The 17,157-nt window shown below is 43.2% G+C and overlaps 1 protein-coding gene across 12 annotated transcripts in view; it reads right to left on the reverse strand.

Annotated features, from left to right (window-relative positions):
* Nucleotides 1-17,157, reverse strand: part of DEPDC5 (DEP domain containing 5) — a 63,448-nt gene that overhangs the window by 35,543 nt on the left and 10,748 nt on the right. For 7 of the 12 annotated variants that reach the window (XM_030583454.1, XM_030583456.1, XM_030583452.1 and 4 more), the window contains exons 9-22: nucleotides 16,453-16,531; nucleotides 16,061-16,122; nucleotides 14,928-14,997; nucleotides 12,972-13,044; nucleotides 12,033-12,136; nucleotides 11,665-11,739; nucleotides 10,821-10,955; nucleotides 10,070-10,131; nucleotides 9,898-9,971; nucleotides 6,462-6,531; nucleotides 5,502-5,538; nucleotides 4,629-4,749; nucleotides 3,142-3,365; nucleotides 192-395 (exon numbers count right to left, since the gene is read on the reverse strand). In XM_030583454.1, coding sequence (XP_030439314.1) covers nucleotides 192-395; nucleotides 3,142-3,365; nucleotides 4,629-4,749; nucleotides 5,502-5,538; nucleotides 6,462-6,531; nucleotides 9,898-9,971; nucleotides 10,070-10,131; nucleotides 10,821-10,955; nucleotides 11,665-11,739; nucleotides 12,033-12,136; nucleotides 12,972-13,044; nucleotides 14,928-14,997; nucleotides 16,061-16,122; nucleotides 16,453-16,531 — 1,390 coding nt within the window. Of the gene's footprint in view, nucleotides 1-191; nucleotides 396-3,141; nucleotides 3,366-4,628; nucleotides 4,750-5,501; nucleotides 5,539-6,461; nucleotides 6,532-9,897; nucleotides 9,972-10,069; nucleotides 10,132-10,820; nucleotides 10,956-11,664; nucleotides 11,740-12,032; nucleotides 12,137-12,971; nucleotides 13,045-14,927; nucleotides 14,998-16,060; nucleotides 16,123-16,452; nucleotides 16,571-17,157 lie in introns of all 12 variants that reach the window. The other 5 variants (XM_030583455.1, XM_030583453.1, XM_030583461.1 and 2 more) reach the window with 2 other exon arrangements.

Genomic DNA, 17,157 nt, shown 5'->3' on the forward strand with positions numbered 1-17,157 from the left:
AGACACTAGCAGATGACAACATTCTTAAGAGACAACACGGCATCAGGTTGTGTCAGTACTTGGCTCAGTCCCCACTGTGCTGCATTCTACCTCAGGAAACCAGAACAGTTCACTCTGCCAGCTTATCTCTGCCCTCCCCATGTTAAAGCTCAAAGCTTTAACAGTTTCAAAAAACATACTATAAGACTCACCCACAGGAAAAGTGTGCATCCAACGCCTCCTATTGGATGTGAGTTTCATGGGCATGCGGGATGGTGCAAAGGGATTTATTAATGCCCGCTGTGGCGTATACCCCCCAGGACGAATGTGCAGCATGGATTCTGCACTGCCTACGTGAAACCGCCCTGGTGCGCTAGAGTCTCGCTGCTGTGACTCTAGCATATTCTCAAGGACATCTGCAAAACACAATTTTCAGTTAACATAAGACCAAACAAGAGCCACACAAAAGAGGGTGCACTACTTAGTAAAACAAGGGCCACTAGGACAAGTGGGGATGTGCAGAGGGAGGCTGAAGGAGGCAGATGGTACTAATCCAGAAATTACACTATAAATGAGAGTATAGACAAGACAGAACCAGGATTTTCTGCATTTAAAAGCATTAAAGTAGGAAAGCCAGAGAGGAAGCAATTTCTAAACAAGCCATGAAGAACTGTTATTTCCTCCTATTTTTCAATAATAAACAAAGGGTTCTCACCCAGAACTCTAGACATTCCTGACAAGTTATAACAAAATATTGATGAAGCAGAAATTTAAAGACAGCAACTACAGCGAAGTTATAGGAGATTGGGCAAAGGGGAGATCTAAGGAAGTAAAGTACTGCATTTTTTTTTAAAAATGGGCAGTTTCAACTATTGAAAGAAGTGGTAAGAATCATTACACTACAGCATGCTTTCACCACAGGATACAAGATCTTGGTGAGCTCGTTTAAGTCACTACTATCTGATGCACAGCACAAAAGCATCTATTTAGAATTAAGTGTAAATGAAGGAAGTGGTGAGGACTGGAGAACACAGAAGAAGTGTCTTAGACAAAGGCATACAGGGCACCTAAGGGAAAGTTAGTGAAGAAGTTAAGAATACAAAAAGGTCCAGACTATGCAAGAGGAAACTCAAGGCAATAAAAGTGTGGAATGCAGAGAAAACTGCAAACAACAATGAAAGAGAATATTTAACAAGAAAACAGAGTTCCCAAAAGCAGTAAAACGAAAGATATAATTAAAGAAGAAAACAGGTGTGACAGAAATACAAATGGAAGAGCTAATAGAATACATCCTGGGCATAGTTATAACAAAAAATGAGAAGGGTGAAGAAGAAGCTTAAGACCCTATCCATATGTGGCAGACACTCCTGTATCAGGTTTAGTGAGGCAAGAGGGATAGTTTCCAGGTTACAGAAGATGACATACACTGATATCCATCAGTACGAGCAGATGGGCTCTACTGCAGAACTCTTAAGAACCCAATAATAGCTAGCTAGCTTATATAATCCTTTTCATCCATAGATGAAGTACATTACAAAAAGGTAAGTATTAATTATCCCCCATTTACAATGGGTAAACAGACTCAGAGAGGAAGTGACTTGCCTATGGTCACACAGTTGGTCAGTGGTAGAAAGGAACAGAATCCAAGTCTTTGACCCACTCCCTCAGTACAGTCCCCCCAGATATTGCTTTACTTTTAAGGAAACTACCTGAAATACCAGCATCTTATTTATATATTGCTTGATATACGGAAAGTACTGGAGAACTTAAACAGCAAAAGCAGTAGTAAGTTTTTAATAGGAAAAGAGACAGTTACAGGCCAGCATGTCCAACTCCTATCACAGGGCTGATACTGGTGTCAGATGAGATGGCAAGACCTCAGTGAAAAGGAAAGCATAAGCAGCCTTCATTAAGAGCAGATTGAGTTAAAAAAAATCTGACTGATTTCTTCTAAAGAGCTTCAAAGTACTGGTGAAGGGTGGACAGAGAGTGCAATTTACCTAGATTTAAGCAGGGCTAAGGAGAAGGCACCACATGCTGTCAGAGGACGAAATTAATAAAAAAGGGCAGGCACCAGTGCTAACATAGCAAAATGGCTCTGTTAGCTGGCAGGAGGAAGAATCCAGAAAGTTATAGTTAATGACAGTAAATCTTCATGGAGAGGAGTTGTAAAGGGGGTCCCGCAGGACCCACTGCTGAGAGCAACTGTATTATACAGATTCATAAGTGGCTTGGAAAATGAAACATTAGTTGCACATATCCACACCACAGACGATCCAAAGGTAGGAGGGGACACAGAAGAATAAAGATCTCTTTAAGGAAGATGTTAACAGGGAAGGGAAATGGGCAGATCAGTGTTATTGCCTATATAGGAAAAAGAACGAGGAGTACTTGTGGCAACTTAAAGACTAACATTTATTTGAGCATAAGCTTTCGTGGGCTAAAACCCACTTCATCGGATGCATGCAGTGGAAAATACAGTAGGAAGACACACACACACACACACACACACACACACACACACAGAGAACATGAAAAAAGTAAAGCAAAACAAAACCTATTTCCCCATGCTAATTTTTCCCCCTACTGTTACTCACACCTTCCTGTCGTCAACTGTTGGAAATGGGCCATCCTGATTATCATTACAAAAGTTTTTTTCCTCCTGCTAATAATAGCTCACCTTAATTGATTACTCTCATTACAGTTGGTACAGCAACATTCATTTTTTCATGTTCTCTGTGTATATATATCTTCCTACTGTATTTTCCGCTGCATGCATCCAATGAAGTGGATTTTAGCCCATGAAAGCTTATGCTCAAATAAATGTTAGTCTCTAAGGCATCACAAGGACTCTTGTTCTTTTTGCGGATACAGACTAACACGGCTGCTACTCTGAAGCCTGCCTATATAAGGTGAGCCAATAAAAGCACAAAAGGGAACTGGACAAGTATAAAGGGAGCGACAGCACTGAACCCAGAGTGCAGAGGTGTGCACTGTGGATAAACATATTTTCAAAGCTGTAACATGAATGCTGAAGTGAAAATTGCCCCCTCTGTGCTGCTTTGAAAGTGACTGATTTGAACTCAGGACCTCTCTCTTCCTACCCCAAAACCAATGCGCAGCAAAGGGACTTCCCTATCTCCATTCGTGCCTCAGTCTGACCTCGGGTGCTGGTGTAGCCCAAGGAGCTGCTGACTTCATATTGGTGCAAATGAGGCCGTGGGATCATCAAGATGTTGGAGATCTTCCCCAGGGAGCTGTCATCGGAAGCTTGGCTCCTCACCTCCTCTGGGAGCAAGGTGCGGCTCTGCATGGAAGGGCTGGATGAGACATCATAAGAGCTAGAACTCTTCCTGGTGCGGCTCTCTCTCTCCCTCGCAGACCTACTGAAGGATACATAGGTTCAATAGCACTGAAGTGAAATCCCACTTCCTGGGCAAATCAAGAGGATTCAACAGCTTCTCACTTATCCAGGAACCTGTAGATTGATAGCTGAATCCAAGCATAGTGCTAAAGGGTTAGCGTCACCATCTTTGAATATATGAGTGCAATGGCACATTTGCCTTCCATGGCTAGCATATTAAACAGTTATCCATCAACACAGGATACTGAACACTAGAAATCTCCTACCTAGGCAGCAGTGCTCCAAAGGAAGCCTGCTCAGCACCTCCCACAATTCTGCAGCCATCAAGCCAGCCATGGCATTGATGGGATTTGGAAGGAACCAGGCTGAGCCCTACACAGCTAGAAAACCAGACTGGCCAAGAAGCTCTAGAGCTCCCTTAAAATTAAATTAAAGGTTTTCAGAAGATACTGGCATCTTTTCAAGCTAAGTTCTATCAGCTCAGTACATTGAGTGAATGAATCCATGTATGCAGATGTTTGTGTACGAAGCTCCCCTAGACCAATACAATGCCTCCCAAGCCCTGAAGCAAAGCTATAACTGACGACATGCTGAAGCAGCCCCATTAGGCCCATCTTCATGAAACTGCACCAGGAACTTAGGGAGATTGAAAGTAATTAGCCAAAAAAAAGCATCTGGCCAGGACATCAGGATGAACGCCCTACTCAGGAGGAATGCCACAGAAATTTTCAGTGACCCCATGGTCATGAGCTCTGTTTCAATTCACATCCAGAAATTAACCCTTTGAGTTATTAAAGGATTCTACACCCCCTACCCACTCTGTTTGGTATCATCTCAGAGGACAGAGCACCAATCTCTGAATGACCATTTCCACTTGCAGCAGCTCCGATGTGTTCCTCAAAAGTCATCCAAGTATGAAACCAGCCTAATCATGTTTAGCTTGCAAAATCTGACAGGATCACAGGAAAGAGAAAGATGGCTACAATAATTTTTCTGTTTGAACAAGCATGCAAAATTTAAATTGGATGGAAATATATTGATAGTTATTCCTTTTACTAGTTCCCATAGCATTAATATGGCTTCACAGTAGCATGGTGCGAGGGCCGCTGGCAGGAAGCTCACTGATATCAGCTGAAAATATTAGTTCTAAACATTATTCTCAGATAAGTTTTAAGCTCTTGGTGTTCAGCCTTCCCCATCTTTTCCAAGAGCATTTTATTTATGTCAGCAAATGCACTTAAGTGGTGAAGCTGAACCAGAATCAGTTTGCTTAAAAGCTTCCTACCTGAAAGTGGTACAGCGCTGGGCTCGGGATGGGCCAGGCAGTCTGAACACTTGGGCATCATAGCCATCATAATCAACTTGAATGGGAAGGGCATTCTCAGCATCTTTAGGAGCCCCTAGTGCTGGAACACACAACATTTAATACTAGCGTCTCATTTACAATTACTGTTAAAGATCTGAGATTGCTGGACAAATTATAAGCAGCCAGAGACAAGGAACTGTCCGCAAATATATGGTGAGGAACCGCAAAGAAGAGTCTCATGTATAGAACAACTGAAACAGATCCATTGGCTCAACTGGGAAAGCAATCATCTGGGAACCAGCGATTTAGACCCACTATTAATTCCTCCCATACATTCAGTCATTCGCTGACAAGTCTTCCTATTTGTATGAGGTGTTGTGACCACCTCCAACCAGGATGTGCAGGTTTGTAGAAATGACCTCATGTGTAAGGACAAAATAACTTCCCCTTCTGTTCACATGCACATTCCTGAAAAAAGGTGGTATTGCAGTATGAAAGCCAGAGATTATGTAATTCTGTATATAAGGCATTTCTAGCCCCTAAAGCACGGCAGTCAAGGCCCATCCTTCCCTCAAGCCACACTGCTAGAAGGCCAAGGCCTATACGTCAACTTGACACCATCTCCTCTAGCCACTGACAAGCAGTCAGGGCTAAGAACCTACCCCATTGATCACATGCCAGGAAGTCAGCTTAGATACCTATACGAGCACCCCAGGACACATGCGTCTTGTTTTGCTGCCTTTTGCCACAATTATCCCCTTTTCAGTCCCATCAATAGTCGTTTCATTGCCTTGTTAGAGTCATTTATTGTTTTTTAAATCAACTGGGTCATTCCAGTACTGAATTACTCACAGGGGTCTCGACCGTTTTTCACTTTCTCTGTCAGCAACTGGAGGAGCAGACACAGGAAATGTGATGAAGAAAATAAAACAGGTCAGCAAGTTCCAAGGAAATTTGACCCCACAGTGACTGAGGGTCAGACTTAACACTTGGTATCAGACTACAGGGTTTATTCTTCTGACTCAGATCAGGCAGCCAGACCATCTCAGTGATGCAGAAGTTTGACACCCAGTCACAATCCCCACAGACATTTTTTTCCTGCTCCCCAGTGTCCCTTCTCCCTCAAACTTTTCCCATGATAGACAGAAGCTTTTTAATATCCCATATTATCTAGAACAATTCACTTAAGTTCCATGAGCTTCCCTTCACCCCATACTGGCAAGTGCAAGTTTTCAAACTAGCCCCCCTTTCATAATCGCTATCACACCGAGGGTACATACTGCAAAGTAAGGTGCAACCAGTGTAGTACTGGCATGGGTAACAGTAGAAATGAGGATATTGCAACATGGGCTTCCATACAGGCTAGCTGGTCAAGTACAAGCCTGCTGGATACTCTAGCTACATACTTAAGTTGCTGGCCTGTGCTGGGTTTCATGATGCCACATCTACACTGCTATTGTTGCCTGCACTAGCTAGATTAAAGCTGTCATGCGTATGCCTACACCATGCTATTATTACACATTAATTTCCAGTGCAGATGTACCCCAAGAATCACAGCTTTGAATTCTGTCACTAGCACAGAATCCAGTTAGTCACCACTGACAGAGCTAGAAAAGGGCTCTGAAGCCTGGCACCAAAAAGAATTACAAGTCCTTTTGAACGATAAGGCGGCAGGGGTTCCTTTAGCTCACAATTGAATTAATATGGACTAGGGGCGATGTGGAAAAGACAAGGACTGTACACCATGCCTCAGCTAAGGAGACACCAGTTTGTCCAGATGACAGGAAGAAGAGAGCCCAGTGACCAGCCTACCTTCCTTCCTGCCAGTTTAATCCGTGGGGTGAAGCTGTTACATAGGAGCTGGCTTTTGGATGTGTAGAAACTAGAAAGGAAAAACAAAAGCTTGTTTAGTTAACTTTTAGGAAATGAGCATTTTAAATAAAAGTGTTGAGTTTGGCTTATTTTCTGTCTGTACAGGCTGGGGAAAAGGGAAGGATTTTGAGCCAGGCTCTTTCTGGAAAAAAGAGATGAAGTAGACATCAGGAAAGATTTGGATAGATGGTTACAAAGGTACTTTAGGTCAAGAAAAAGCTGGAATCTATGAAGCCCCACCCTTAGACTCTCAAATGTAACTTAACTCACAGTTCACCTCAATAATCTAACAATTATAGACTCAGACTCACAGACTTTAAGGTCAGAAGAGACCAATGTGATCATCTAGTCTGACCTCCTGCACAAAGCAGGCCACAGAACCCCACCCATCCACTTCTATAACAAACCCCTAACATATGTCCGAGTTACTTAAGTCCCCAAATTGTGGTTTGAAGACCTCAAGCTGCAGAGAACCCACCAGCAAGTGACCCATGCCCCATGCTGCAGGGGAAGGTGAAAAACCTCCAGGGCCTCTGCCAATCTGCCCTGGAGGAAGATTCCTTCCCAACCCCAAATATGGCAATCAGCTAAACCCTGAGCATGTGGGCAAGACTCACCAGCCAGCAGGAAAGAATTCTCTGCAGTAACTCAGATCCCATCCCATCCAACATCCCATCACCGCCCACATGGCATACTTATCTGCTGATAATCAATGATCAATTGCCAAAATTAAGCTATCCCACCATACCATCCCTTCCATAAACCTATTAAGCTTATTCTTAAAGCCAGATATGTCTTTTGCCCCCACTACTCCCCTTGGAAGGCTGTTCCAGAACTTCACTCCTCTAATGGTTAGAAACCTTCGTCTAATTTCAAGTCTAAACTCCCTAGTGTCCAGTTTATACCCATTCGTTCTTGTGTCTACATTGGTACTAAGCTTAAATAATTCCTCTCCCTCCCTAATATTAATCCCTCTGATACATTTATAAAGAGCAAGCATATCCCCCCTCAGCCTTCTTTTGGCTAGACTAATCAAGCCAAGCTCTTTGAGTCTCCTTTCATATGTCAGGTTTTCCATTCTTCGGATCATCCTAGTAGCCCGTCTCTGAACCTGTTCCAGTTTGAATTCATCCTTCTCAAACATGGGAGACCAGAACTGCACACAGTATTCCAGGTGAGGTCTCACCAGCGCCTTATATAACGGTACTAACACCTCCTTATCTTTGCTGGAAATACCTCACCTGATGCATCCTAAAACCGCATTAGCTTTTTTAACGGCCATATCACATTGGCGGTTCATAGTCATCCTGCGATCAACCAATACTCCAAAGTCCTTCTCCTCCTCTGTTGCTTCCAACTGATGCGTTCCCAATGTATATCTGAAATTCTTATTATTAATCCCTAAATGCATGACCTTGCACTTTTCACTATTAAATTTCATCCTATTACTATTACTCCAGTTTACAAGGTCATCCAGATCTTCCCGTATGATATCCCGCTCCTTCTCTGTGTTAGCAATACCCCCTAGCTTTGTGTCATCCACAAACTTTATTAGCACATTCCCGCTTTTTGTGCCAAGGTCAGTAATAAAAAGGTTAAATAAGCTTGGTCCCAAAACCGATCCTTGAGGAACTCCACTAGTAACCTCCTTCCAGCCTGACAGTTTACCCTTCAGCACTACCTGTTGTAGTCTCCCCTTTAACCAGTTCCTTATCCACCTTTCAATTTTCATATTGATCCCCATCTTTTCCAATTTGACTAATAATTCCCCATGTGGAACCGTGTCAAATGCCTTACTAAAATCGAGGTAAATTAGGTCTACTGCATTTCCTTAGTCTAAATAATCTGTCACCTTCTCAAAGAAGGAGATCAGGTTGGTTTGGCAGGATCTACCTTTAGTAAAACCATGTTGTAATTTGTCCCAATTACCATTGACCTCAATGTCCTTAACTACTTTCTCCTTCAAAATTTTTTCCAAGACCTTACATACTACAGATGTCAAACTAACAGGCCTATAGTTACTCGGATCACTTTTTTTCCCTTTGTTAAAGATAGGAACTACGTTAGCAATTCTCCAGTCATACTATACAATCCCCGAGTTTACCGATTCATTAAAAATTCTTGCTAACAGGCTTGCAATTTCATGCGCCAGTTCCTTTAATATTCTTGGATGAAGGTTGTCTGGGCCCTCCGATTTTGTCCCATTAAGCTGTTCAAGTTTGGCTTCTACCTCAGATGTGGTAATATTCACCTCCATATCCTCATTCCCATTTGTCATCCTTCCATTATCCCTAAGCTCCTCATTAGCCTTATTAAAGACTGAGGCAAAGTACCTATTTAGATATTGGGCCATGCCAATCCTTAACCTCCTTTCCATCCTCAGTGTTTAGCAGTCCCACTTCTTATTTCTCATTCCCTTCCTCTTTCTCCGGAAAATTGTTAACTTCCGTTAACTTTTGCAAGATGTGATGCTACGTGCCATTGGTGACTCTCTCCCTAATTGACTTGCCCCGAATGATTGCACCATAATTGTTTATAAGCTACTCCCCACCCAAGCTTCTCCCATCTGAATTTGCAACCAGTCAACTATTTGCGATAATGTGTATCTTGCAGTAAGAAAAGATTCAGATGAGATGTCCTAGAGCACTCTTTCATATAAGGCAAAGAGCTACCAGAAGTTCAATCTACTTGGAAGGACAGAATATGACAGAATCTGTGTAAGTGGTTACTGGTCAAGACACCCAGGCATGTAGAGACAGAAAGAGAAAACTTACCTATGCTAGCAGCAGCTATATGGATATTGTTGAATGTGTGCACGTGTGTGTATGTGTGGTGGGGGGTAATTCAACCTCTGGCCCAGCCTCTTATGAAAACAGAGAATATTGTCAGAGTACTTAACAAAAAGATACTTGAAACAATGGAATATAACCATACCATGGCTTGGTGGTTGAAAACATCACACTACAGCCCTCAGTGTTTCACTAGGATCATATACCTGCACCAATCTTTACCCACATCAGACCCATTTTCCTTACCCATCACAGCTTATTCAGGATTTACTCCTGAGTTGGTTGAAGTGATCTGACCAGTCCATTCTGATTTGCTTAACTTTCGGCATTTGCTTAACAAACTTCAAAGACAGAAATGAGTTTGCTGGACATTGAGCCTCAGCAAGCCTCCTTCCTTTACAAATTGCTCTATAAGCTTCTAAATTTTGTATGTATACACTTTGCTCTACCTGTGCTTTGCATGCATAGCAGGAGAAACTAACAACATGGAATGAAATGAAGAATTCAGCAGGTCAGTAGAGAAGAACACGCAGCATGAAGGCTCAACACTAACTGATATTTACCTATAACCCCAACAACACACCTACCTATGGTTTATCCAGTGTGGAATATTGTAGTCATCTCCTAAGCGAGAATCTCCAAGACCACTGCGATTGTGCAGCTAAGAGAAGAGAGTTCACAGATGCAACAATTACTGAGAGTTTTGGCCAACTAGTCTCATAATAAGCAGCACTTTCAAGGGAGCCAAGATTCTGTTACCTTGAAGAGTGGAACAGCATGCAGTGGTTGCTCCCCCATGCATACTAAATCTACACCAATCCCTGAAAACAAAGAAACGAAGGGGTTAAGCCACATACGATTCAGAACTGTTGCTGCTGGCCTAATCTAAACAAGTCATAAGTCTGAGATAACGTTACATAAATCTGCTATATTTGAACCAGGTTTTTAAATCTGATTACAATAAACTGCTAATGATCCCATGCTTTCTTCGCATTAACTACCATGAAGCGGAAGCAGCCTTTTTTATAAGCAGGCTGCTCTTTCTAGTCAAATATTTAACACAATGCATTTGCTTCCACGACAGTGATCTGCAATACCAAAAATGATGGCGAGCACAGGTGTGCCCAGATGTTGTTATTGCTGTGGTTTACCCATACAGAATGCAGGAAGGGAGATATGCATTAGTCATGGGAAAACTTTTCCTATCAGATAAAATTGTCTTTCAACGGAAAATTCCTCCTGGCCTGATTTTAAGAAGTGCTGAGCACTCACAAATCCCAGTGAAACTAACTGGAGCTGCAGGTGCTCAGCACCTCTAAAAATCAGCGTATTACTGCACTTAATTTGGAAATAAGTCTTCCAGCTATAAACTGTCTTCAAGATGGATACAGGACCTTGCGATGGTGCCTTTGGGAGAGCTAAGGGAAGCAAAGGACCTAGATGAAATTAAGGCTGTTTGCATACACAGAGGTTGTAAAACATTGCCAGTTAGTTACGAAAACTATTTTACCATTATCTATCATGCGCTGTTTGGTCAGGATCATGAGGAGACGGTCCACTTCAAACACACCCACCCCAGGTGTGATAACCACAGACATCTGTCCAGTCCGGTCAAAGTTGCGGTTTATGTAATGCTTGTCAAACACTATGGAGATAAATCAGAATCAAGGAACACACATATTTTAAAATAAAATCAAGTTAAAGATTTCATGAGTGCTCAAGAAATAACGAACTCACTACTGATGGTGCTAGGAAGCAACCTTCCCCAAACATGAGCGCAGCCAGTTAGTGGCTACAAGACCATGACCAAAAATGTTTTCCCCGATTTTGAAAAACATGGTGGATTGGCAGTAGAGGTAGGAAGAAGGGCAAAAGATGATGGGTGTAGGCATGCATATACATGGGTGCCTGTCCTGTCTGCTAGAGTTTGCTTTATTGCCACCTAGACAAGATGTCAAACACAGTGAGCAACAGGATCAAATAGTATGATATGCCTCTCTACAAAAATATAAAGCCACTGCATCATGGTGACTGGAGGACTCTGATGTATAGAAGCCACACTGATACACATTAGACAAAGGAAAACGAAATATTTAATGCAGACAAAGCTTTGCAGTTGGTTCCAAGAACCTAAACTGCCTAACTTTAGATCTTTCATCTTTAATACCAGTTCTCATTGAAATAGATACAGACTAGTTACTGTTGAATGAAAGACGTAACACCTTAAATAGTTTTCTCCTCCTTGCTTTCCCAGTTAGTGCTAGGCAAGCAGCACTCCACAGAAATCTACTGGCTGTAGCTTTCTGTGGTCCCGCCTCTCTATACTTTGCATAAGTTTATTCTTCATTACTCACCATTGAATGAAAGATTTATGGCCTCCAGGTAGTTCCCTTGTGCTGAGGTAGAATTATACCCTGCGGGAAAGCCATCTGGACAAGAGATTGAAAGAAATAATTTCATTTTTAATATATGCAGACAAATGGACATTTCCTGCATGTTAGAATTATTCCCACACCTCTCCCTTATACAGAGTAGGAACTTGTGCTTCCCAGGCCATCTCAGACAGAGCCACAAGAAACTGGAAGCAGCAAGAATGTCATTTGTGGCATAAGCACTGGAACAGACAACCTCAGTGTAGAGTGTTGCTAGACCCAGAGCTAGAAGCTTTGCAGCTAAGTTTCATTTAAAAACACGAAAAACAAAACAAAGAAGATCTCCCTACCTGCCTGTTCCAATCGCACCAGCACCGGGTACTGAATAAAAAGTTTTTTAATGGTCACAAGCAATGACGTCCACTCTTCTCGTCTCTCATTCTGTACTACAACCCTGAAAGGAACATAACTTTTGAGGACCATAGAAAGAAAGAGAGCATGAGGCTTCTCAGAGGAAGTTTTAAGAGAGAGAGAAGGATGCACAAGTTACAGCTTGAGGAAATGGATAAAGAGAGTGGATACGTCTACAACTCTGTCTCCCAGGTGAGACAGCTATGACACATCCATCTTATGTGTATTAGTATCCATTCATACCTATAATGTGCTAGGTGCTGTACAAACATCAAAGCAGACAAGGTCCCTGCCCTGAAGACCTTACAATGTGTGGATTATACAAGATCTTACATTATAGCCTACATGTAAGAGAGAAATATAGTAACATGTTCTATGTTTAATATGAAAAAGCATCATTTCTTTTTAAAGGAGGAACTGGCATTCCAAGCTAGACCAACTTTACCAGCTGGCAAAAGCTTCAATAACCATATCCCATCCTGATCAGCAGACACAGGACTCAAATACTTAACTGGAAATATAATCAAAGTTTCAGCATTGGCACCCCACAAAGGGTCCATCTATCTTTTGGCTACTCAAAAAAGTAAACATTATAAAGACAGCCAAGTCTTACACAAAATGCTACTATTAGCACTACAGAGAAAGCCCTAAAGCCTCTGAAGTTTGTCATCGATTTCTATAACTACGTAGCAGCAAAATGTGAGTGTGACGAGAACTGGTCAATTTGCCAGGACTCAGAGAGGGATGTTTCTCATTGTGCTAAGATCTTGCCCTTGTGATGTATTCTAGCAAGAAATGTGTCTCATTAATCAGAATTACATATGCGTTTGTTGAAAAATATCCCTTAAAAAAAAAAACTGTCACAGGGGAAAATATACTTGTAGAAATCTTCATAAAATCTTCCCTCGTGATCCTGCCGAATTGAGCCACGGTGTATCTCAGGAAACTCATCTGAAATGGAGAGGAAAGCAAGGATGAAGATGGTTCATTCAGAAATCTGAAGGGGGTCCCAATATGCTTACTCCCTTTTTTAGCAAAGAGAAGTTATTTCTAGAGAACATCTAAATCTGTAAGAAAAAAATCAGATCTCTCCGACAGTATTAAATTTGGTTTACAAATGAAGTCACAGAGATCTTTCTACAAGAGTGAGTACTTTAGGAACAATTTGCATATAAGCCCTACACCCTTTCATGTATCAGAGGGGTAGCCGTGTTTGCCACTTTTACAGATCCAGACTAAGAGTCCTGGGTCTCAAACTCAAATGACCAGGGGTCTCAAACTCAAATGACCACGAGGGCCACATGAGGACTTGTACATTGGGCCGAGGGCCACATTACTGACACCTCCTCCGCGCCGCCCTCAGCCCCACCCCCCCTTCCGTGAGGCCCTGTCCCTGCCTCGCCTCTTCCCACGCCTTCCCTGCCCCCATTCCAACACCTTCCCTGAAATCCCCAAGCCAACTCCGCCTCCTGCAGGGGCTCAGGGCAGGGAGTTGGGGTGTGGGGTGCAGAAGGGATGAGGGGTGCAGCAGGGGGTCAGGGCAGAGCATTGGGGTGCAGGAGGGGTGCGGCAGTGGGCTCAGGGCAGTGGGTTGAGGCGTGGGGTGCAGGAGGGGCTCAGGGCAGGGGGTCGGGTGCAGGGTGTGGCATGGGGCTCAGGGCAGGGGGTCAGGGTGCAGGGTACGGCAGGGGGTTGGGGTGCAGCAGGGGCTCAAGGCAGTGGGTTGGGGTAAAGGAGGGGTGTGGCAAGGGGCTGAGGTGCAGGGTGTGGCAACGGGCTCAGGGCAGGGGGTTCGACTGGAGGAGGGGACAGGGTAGGTAGGCACCCTGCCTGCCGGCCTGCCCTGCCCCTGCACCACTCCAGGAAGCGGCTGGAACATGGGGGTAGGAGAGGCATAGGGGTGTGTGTTAATGTTGCTTCAGGCACCGCCCCCAGCATCTCCCATTGGCTGGGAACGGGGAACTGTGGCCAATGGGAGATGCTGGGGGCAGTGCCTGAAGCAACATCAATACACATCCCTGCGTCTCTCCTCCCTCACATTCTTTCCACTTCCCGAAGCGGCGTGGGGGCAGGCAGGCAGGGAGCCTGCCCTGCCTCTGGTGCGCGTCAGGCTGGAGCCACTCTAGGTAAACTCTGGGGGAGAGTGGGGGGACCGTGAGGAGCTTGCAGGCTGCAGAAAAATAACCTCGTGAGCAGTATGTTTGAGATCCCTGTTATAGACTAACAGATGTATTGGACCATGAGCTTTCGTGGATGAATACCCAACTTCATTGGATGCATGTTAGGTTTTTCTTTAAAGGATTCCCATAAGGACTGATCAAGCACCCACTGTGTTTGGCATGGACTCCTTTGGACCGAGAGTGCGTCCACCTAACACAAAGAGGGAAGCTGTGCTCACCTTGTGAAATATACCTGAGTTAAGGTACAAGGAAATAAGGTTCTCTGCAAGTTTACAGATACACTGATCCCTTCTCTTCCCCACCTGATCCCTTCTCTTCCCCTCCATGTCTGAGGAGAACAAGGACTGAACAGAAATCTTAAAAACAGACTCAGAGTTATACAAGTTGTACATATGCAATATGAAACCATGGAAGACAGAGGAACGTCTGCATCTCCTGAAGCATCCACGATCACTGATACTCCCTGCGTAACACATTCCTAATCAACTACAGAACACAGTACCCAATAATGAAATTAAGTTCCCCACTGGCACAAACTACTGTTAGCTAACACCAGCCTCCAAGAGATAAGGGGGACAGACTGAAGGCAAGAGTATGGAAAGGGGGGGGGGGAGAGAAGGAAGAGAGGAAAAATATTATTCAATAGCTTCTTACCTATGGACTTTGCATCATAAAAAGTTCTAGAAAATAGAACCACTGTCACCTCATGGCTGCAGTTCTTCTCCTGTTCAAGAGGAATAGAAAGAAGTGGACGGGGGGGAAGAAAAATAGTTCTTCTCCCTGCAATCACATACTCATCGGTAACTAATAGTGCACACACACAAAAGAATAGGGAGCGGAGATTATCATAAACAAAAGGAGAGCAAACACTGATATACTTGTAGTAAACAGTGCACAGGGTTTATATGCAAGTGAAATATGGGCCCAGGTGAGGACTGAAGAGAAAAACACTGAGATATCCAATAGGATAACCAGAGGGCAACATCTCATCCTCTTCCCCCATTCCCAATATGAAAACAAAATATACTCACAATAAAACAGACATCTCACATAGTTTCCAGCTGCATAAAGTCTTACACGGCTCCTATCAATTTCATAACATTGCCGAAAAGCAGCATGGAGATAAGATCACCCTAACATGCACACTTCTTGCCTCCTGGACATCTGGCAATTTCAGTCACACTTTGCATGCATTTGACATTTTCAAGCTTTAGAGCTTTTGCAGATTTAAATCTATCCTTGCCCTCTAATTCGTTGATTTCACATTCGCCCCCATCTTAAGTGTCTTATTCAAGATTGCTATGATTTTGCTATGATTTTCCTATTTAAACTCCACTTTTTGGTGCCAAGGCCCTTGTTTGTGAAGGTCCATGGCTAAGGGAGTCATGGCCACTGGAAATTACAACTGATGACTCAGGAAATGTGTATAAATAAATCAATCAATCAATCAATCAATCAATCAATCAGGGTCTTAACTTTGAATAGTCAGTTTGCGGCTCTTTTTAAAGACGCTATCAGCACATTAGGTAAACAAGTGATGCTGGAGAATGGACAAATACATCTCTACCTCAATATAACGCTGTCCTCGAGAGCCAAAAAATATTACTGTGTTATAGGTGAAACCACGTTATATCGAACTTGCTTTGATCCCCCGAAGTGCACAGCCCTGCCCCCTCAGAGCGCTGCTTTACTGCATTATATCCGAATTTGTGTTATATCGGGGTAGAGGTGTACATGGGATGACTTGTTCTTTCAGAAGCAGGCTCTATACGAAACTGCAACAGTACCTTCCATTTGGTGAAAAGATCAGCAAGGAAACCGTTCACAGCTTTCTCAAAGTACAGGTCCCCTGCAAAAAACAAAACAAAAGCAACACAAAGGCATCAGAAAGCTTCCATTTTTATTACACACAAACCCACGCACACCCGTTTTGAGGTAATTTTACCTTGAGGATTCCAGTACAAAGAGTTGTATTAGCATCAGGGCTGCCCACCTTACAGGCATTAAGAGTCACTACTGATGTTACCAGAGAAAGGAACATGACGAACAACAACAGGCAGGGCCAAGGTTTTAGATGATGGGAACAAAAGCACAGCTTTGGTGTCAATGGCAACCGACCCTTACTTCATATTTCCAATGCATTGTCTATGTACAAGGTAGAACTTTTAAATCTACATACCATAGATGTCAAAATCCCACATCTCACAGCTCATCTGGATAAAGATGTAAACCATAGCTGAAGTTGAGCGGAACACCACCTACCAAGGAGCGAGAGAGAGTGTCAAGTGGTGACATACCTGTTGAAGGATTCATAAGGCTATTAACTAGAAAGAAGTTGTTTAGCTCCTGAGCAGTTATCCCAGCATCCCTAACATGGACATGAACTATCAAGCTATACATAAGCTCTGCCTACTAGATAGACAGCACTGCAGTCAGTTCAGAGGGGTTTGCTTTTCAAAGTCCTGTGCAATTCTTAATGTAGTTGAACTCATTGCACTGACGGTGTTAATCACGTGATTTATGGAATATGTTACTATTCCCCACATCCTTCATAGCCAGCAGCACGTGTCACCATTAATTTGTGATCAAGCAATAATGAAAAGAGCTTCACTTAAAGCAGTGGGTCTCAAAACTTTTTTACTGGTGACCCCTTTCACATCACAAGCCTCTGAGTGCAACCCCCCCTTATAAATTAAAAGCTTTTAATTTATAATTTAACACCATTATAAATGCTGGAGGCAAGTGGGGTTTGGGGTGGAGGTTGACACCTCATGACCCCCTGAGGGGTCCCAATCCCCAGTTTGAGAATTCCTGACTTAAAGTATCTGTTAGCGAATGAGGCAGCACATTGTCCCTTGGTAAAATTCCATTTTGTTCAGAGTTT

The sequence above is a fragment of the Gopherus evgoodei genome, chromosome 13 (genome assembly GCF_007399415.2).
Source record: "Gopherus evgoodei ecotype Sinaloan lineage chromosome 13, rGopEvg1_v1.p, whole genome shotgun sequence".
NCBI lineage: Eukaryota > Metazoa > Chordata > Testudines > Testudinidae > Gopherus > Gopherus evgoodei.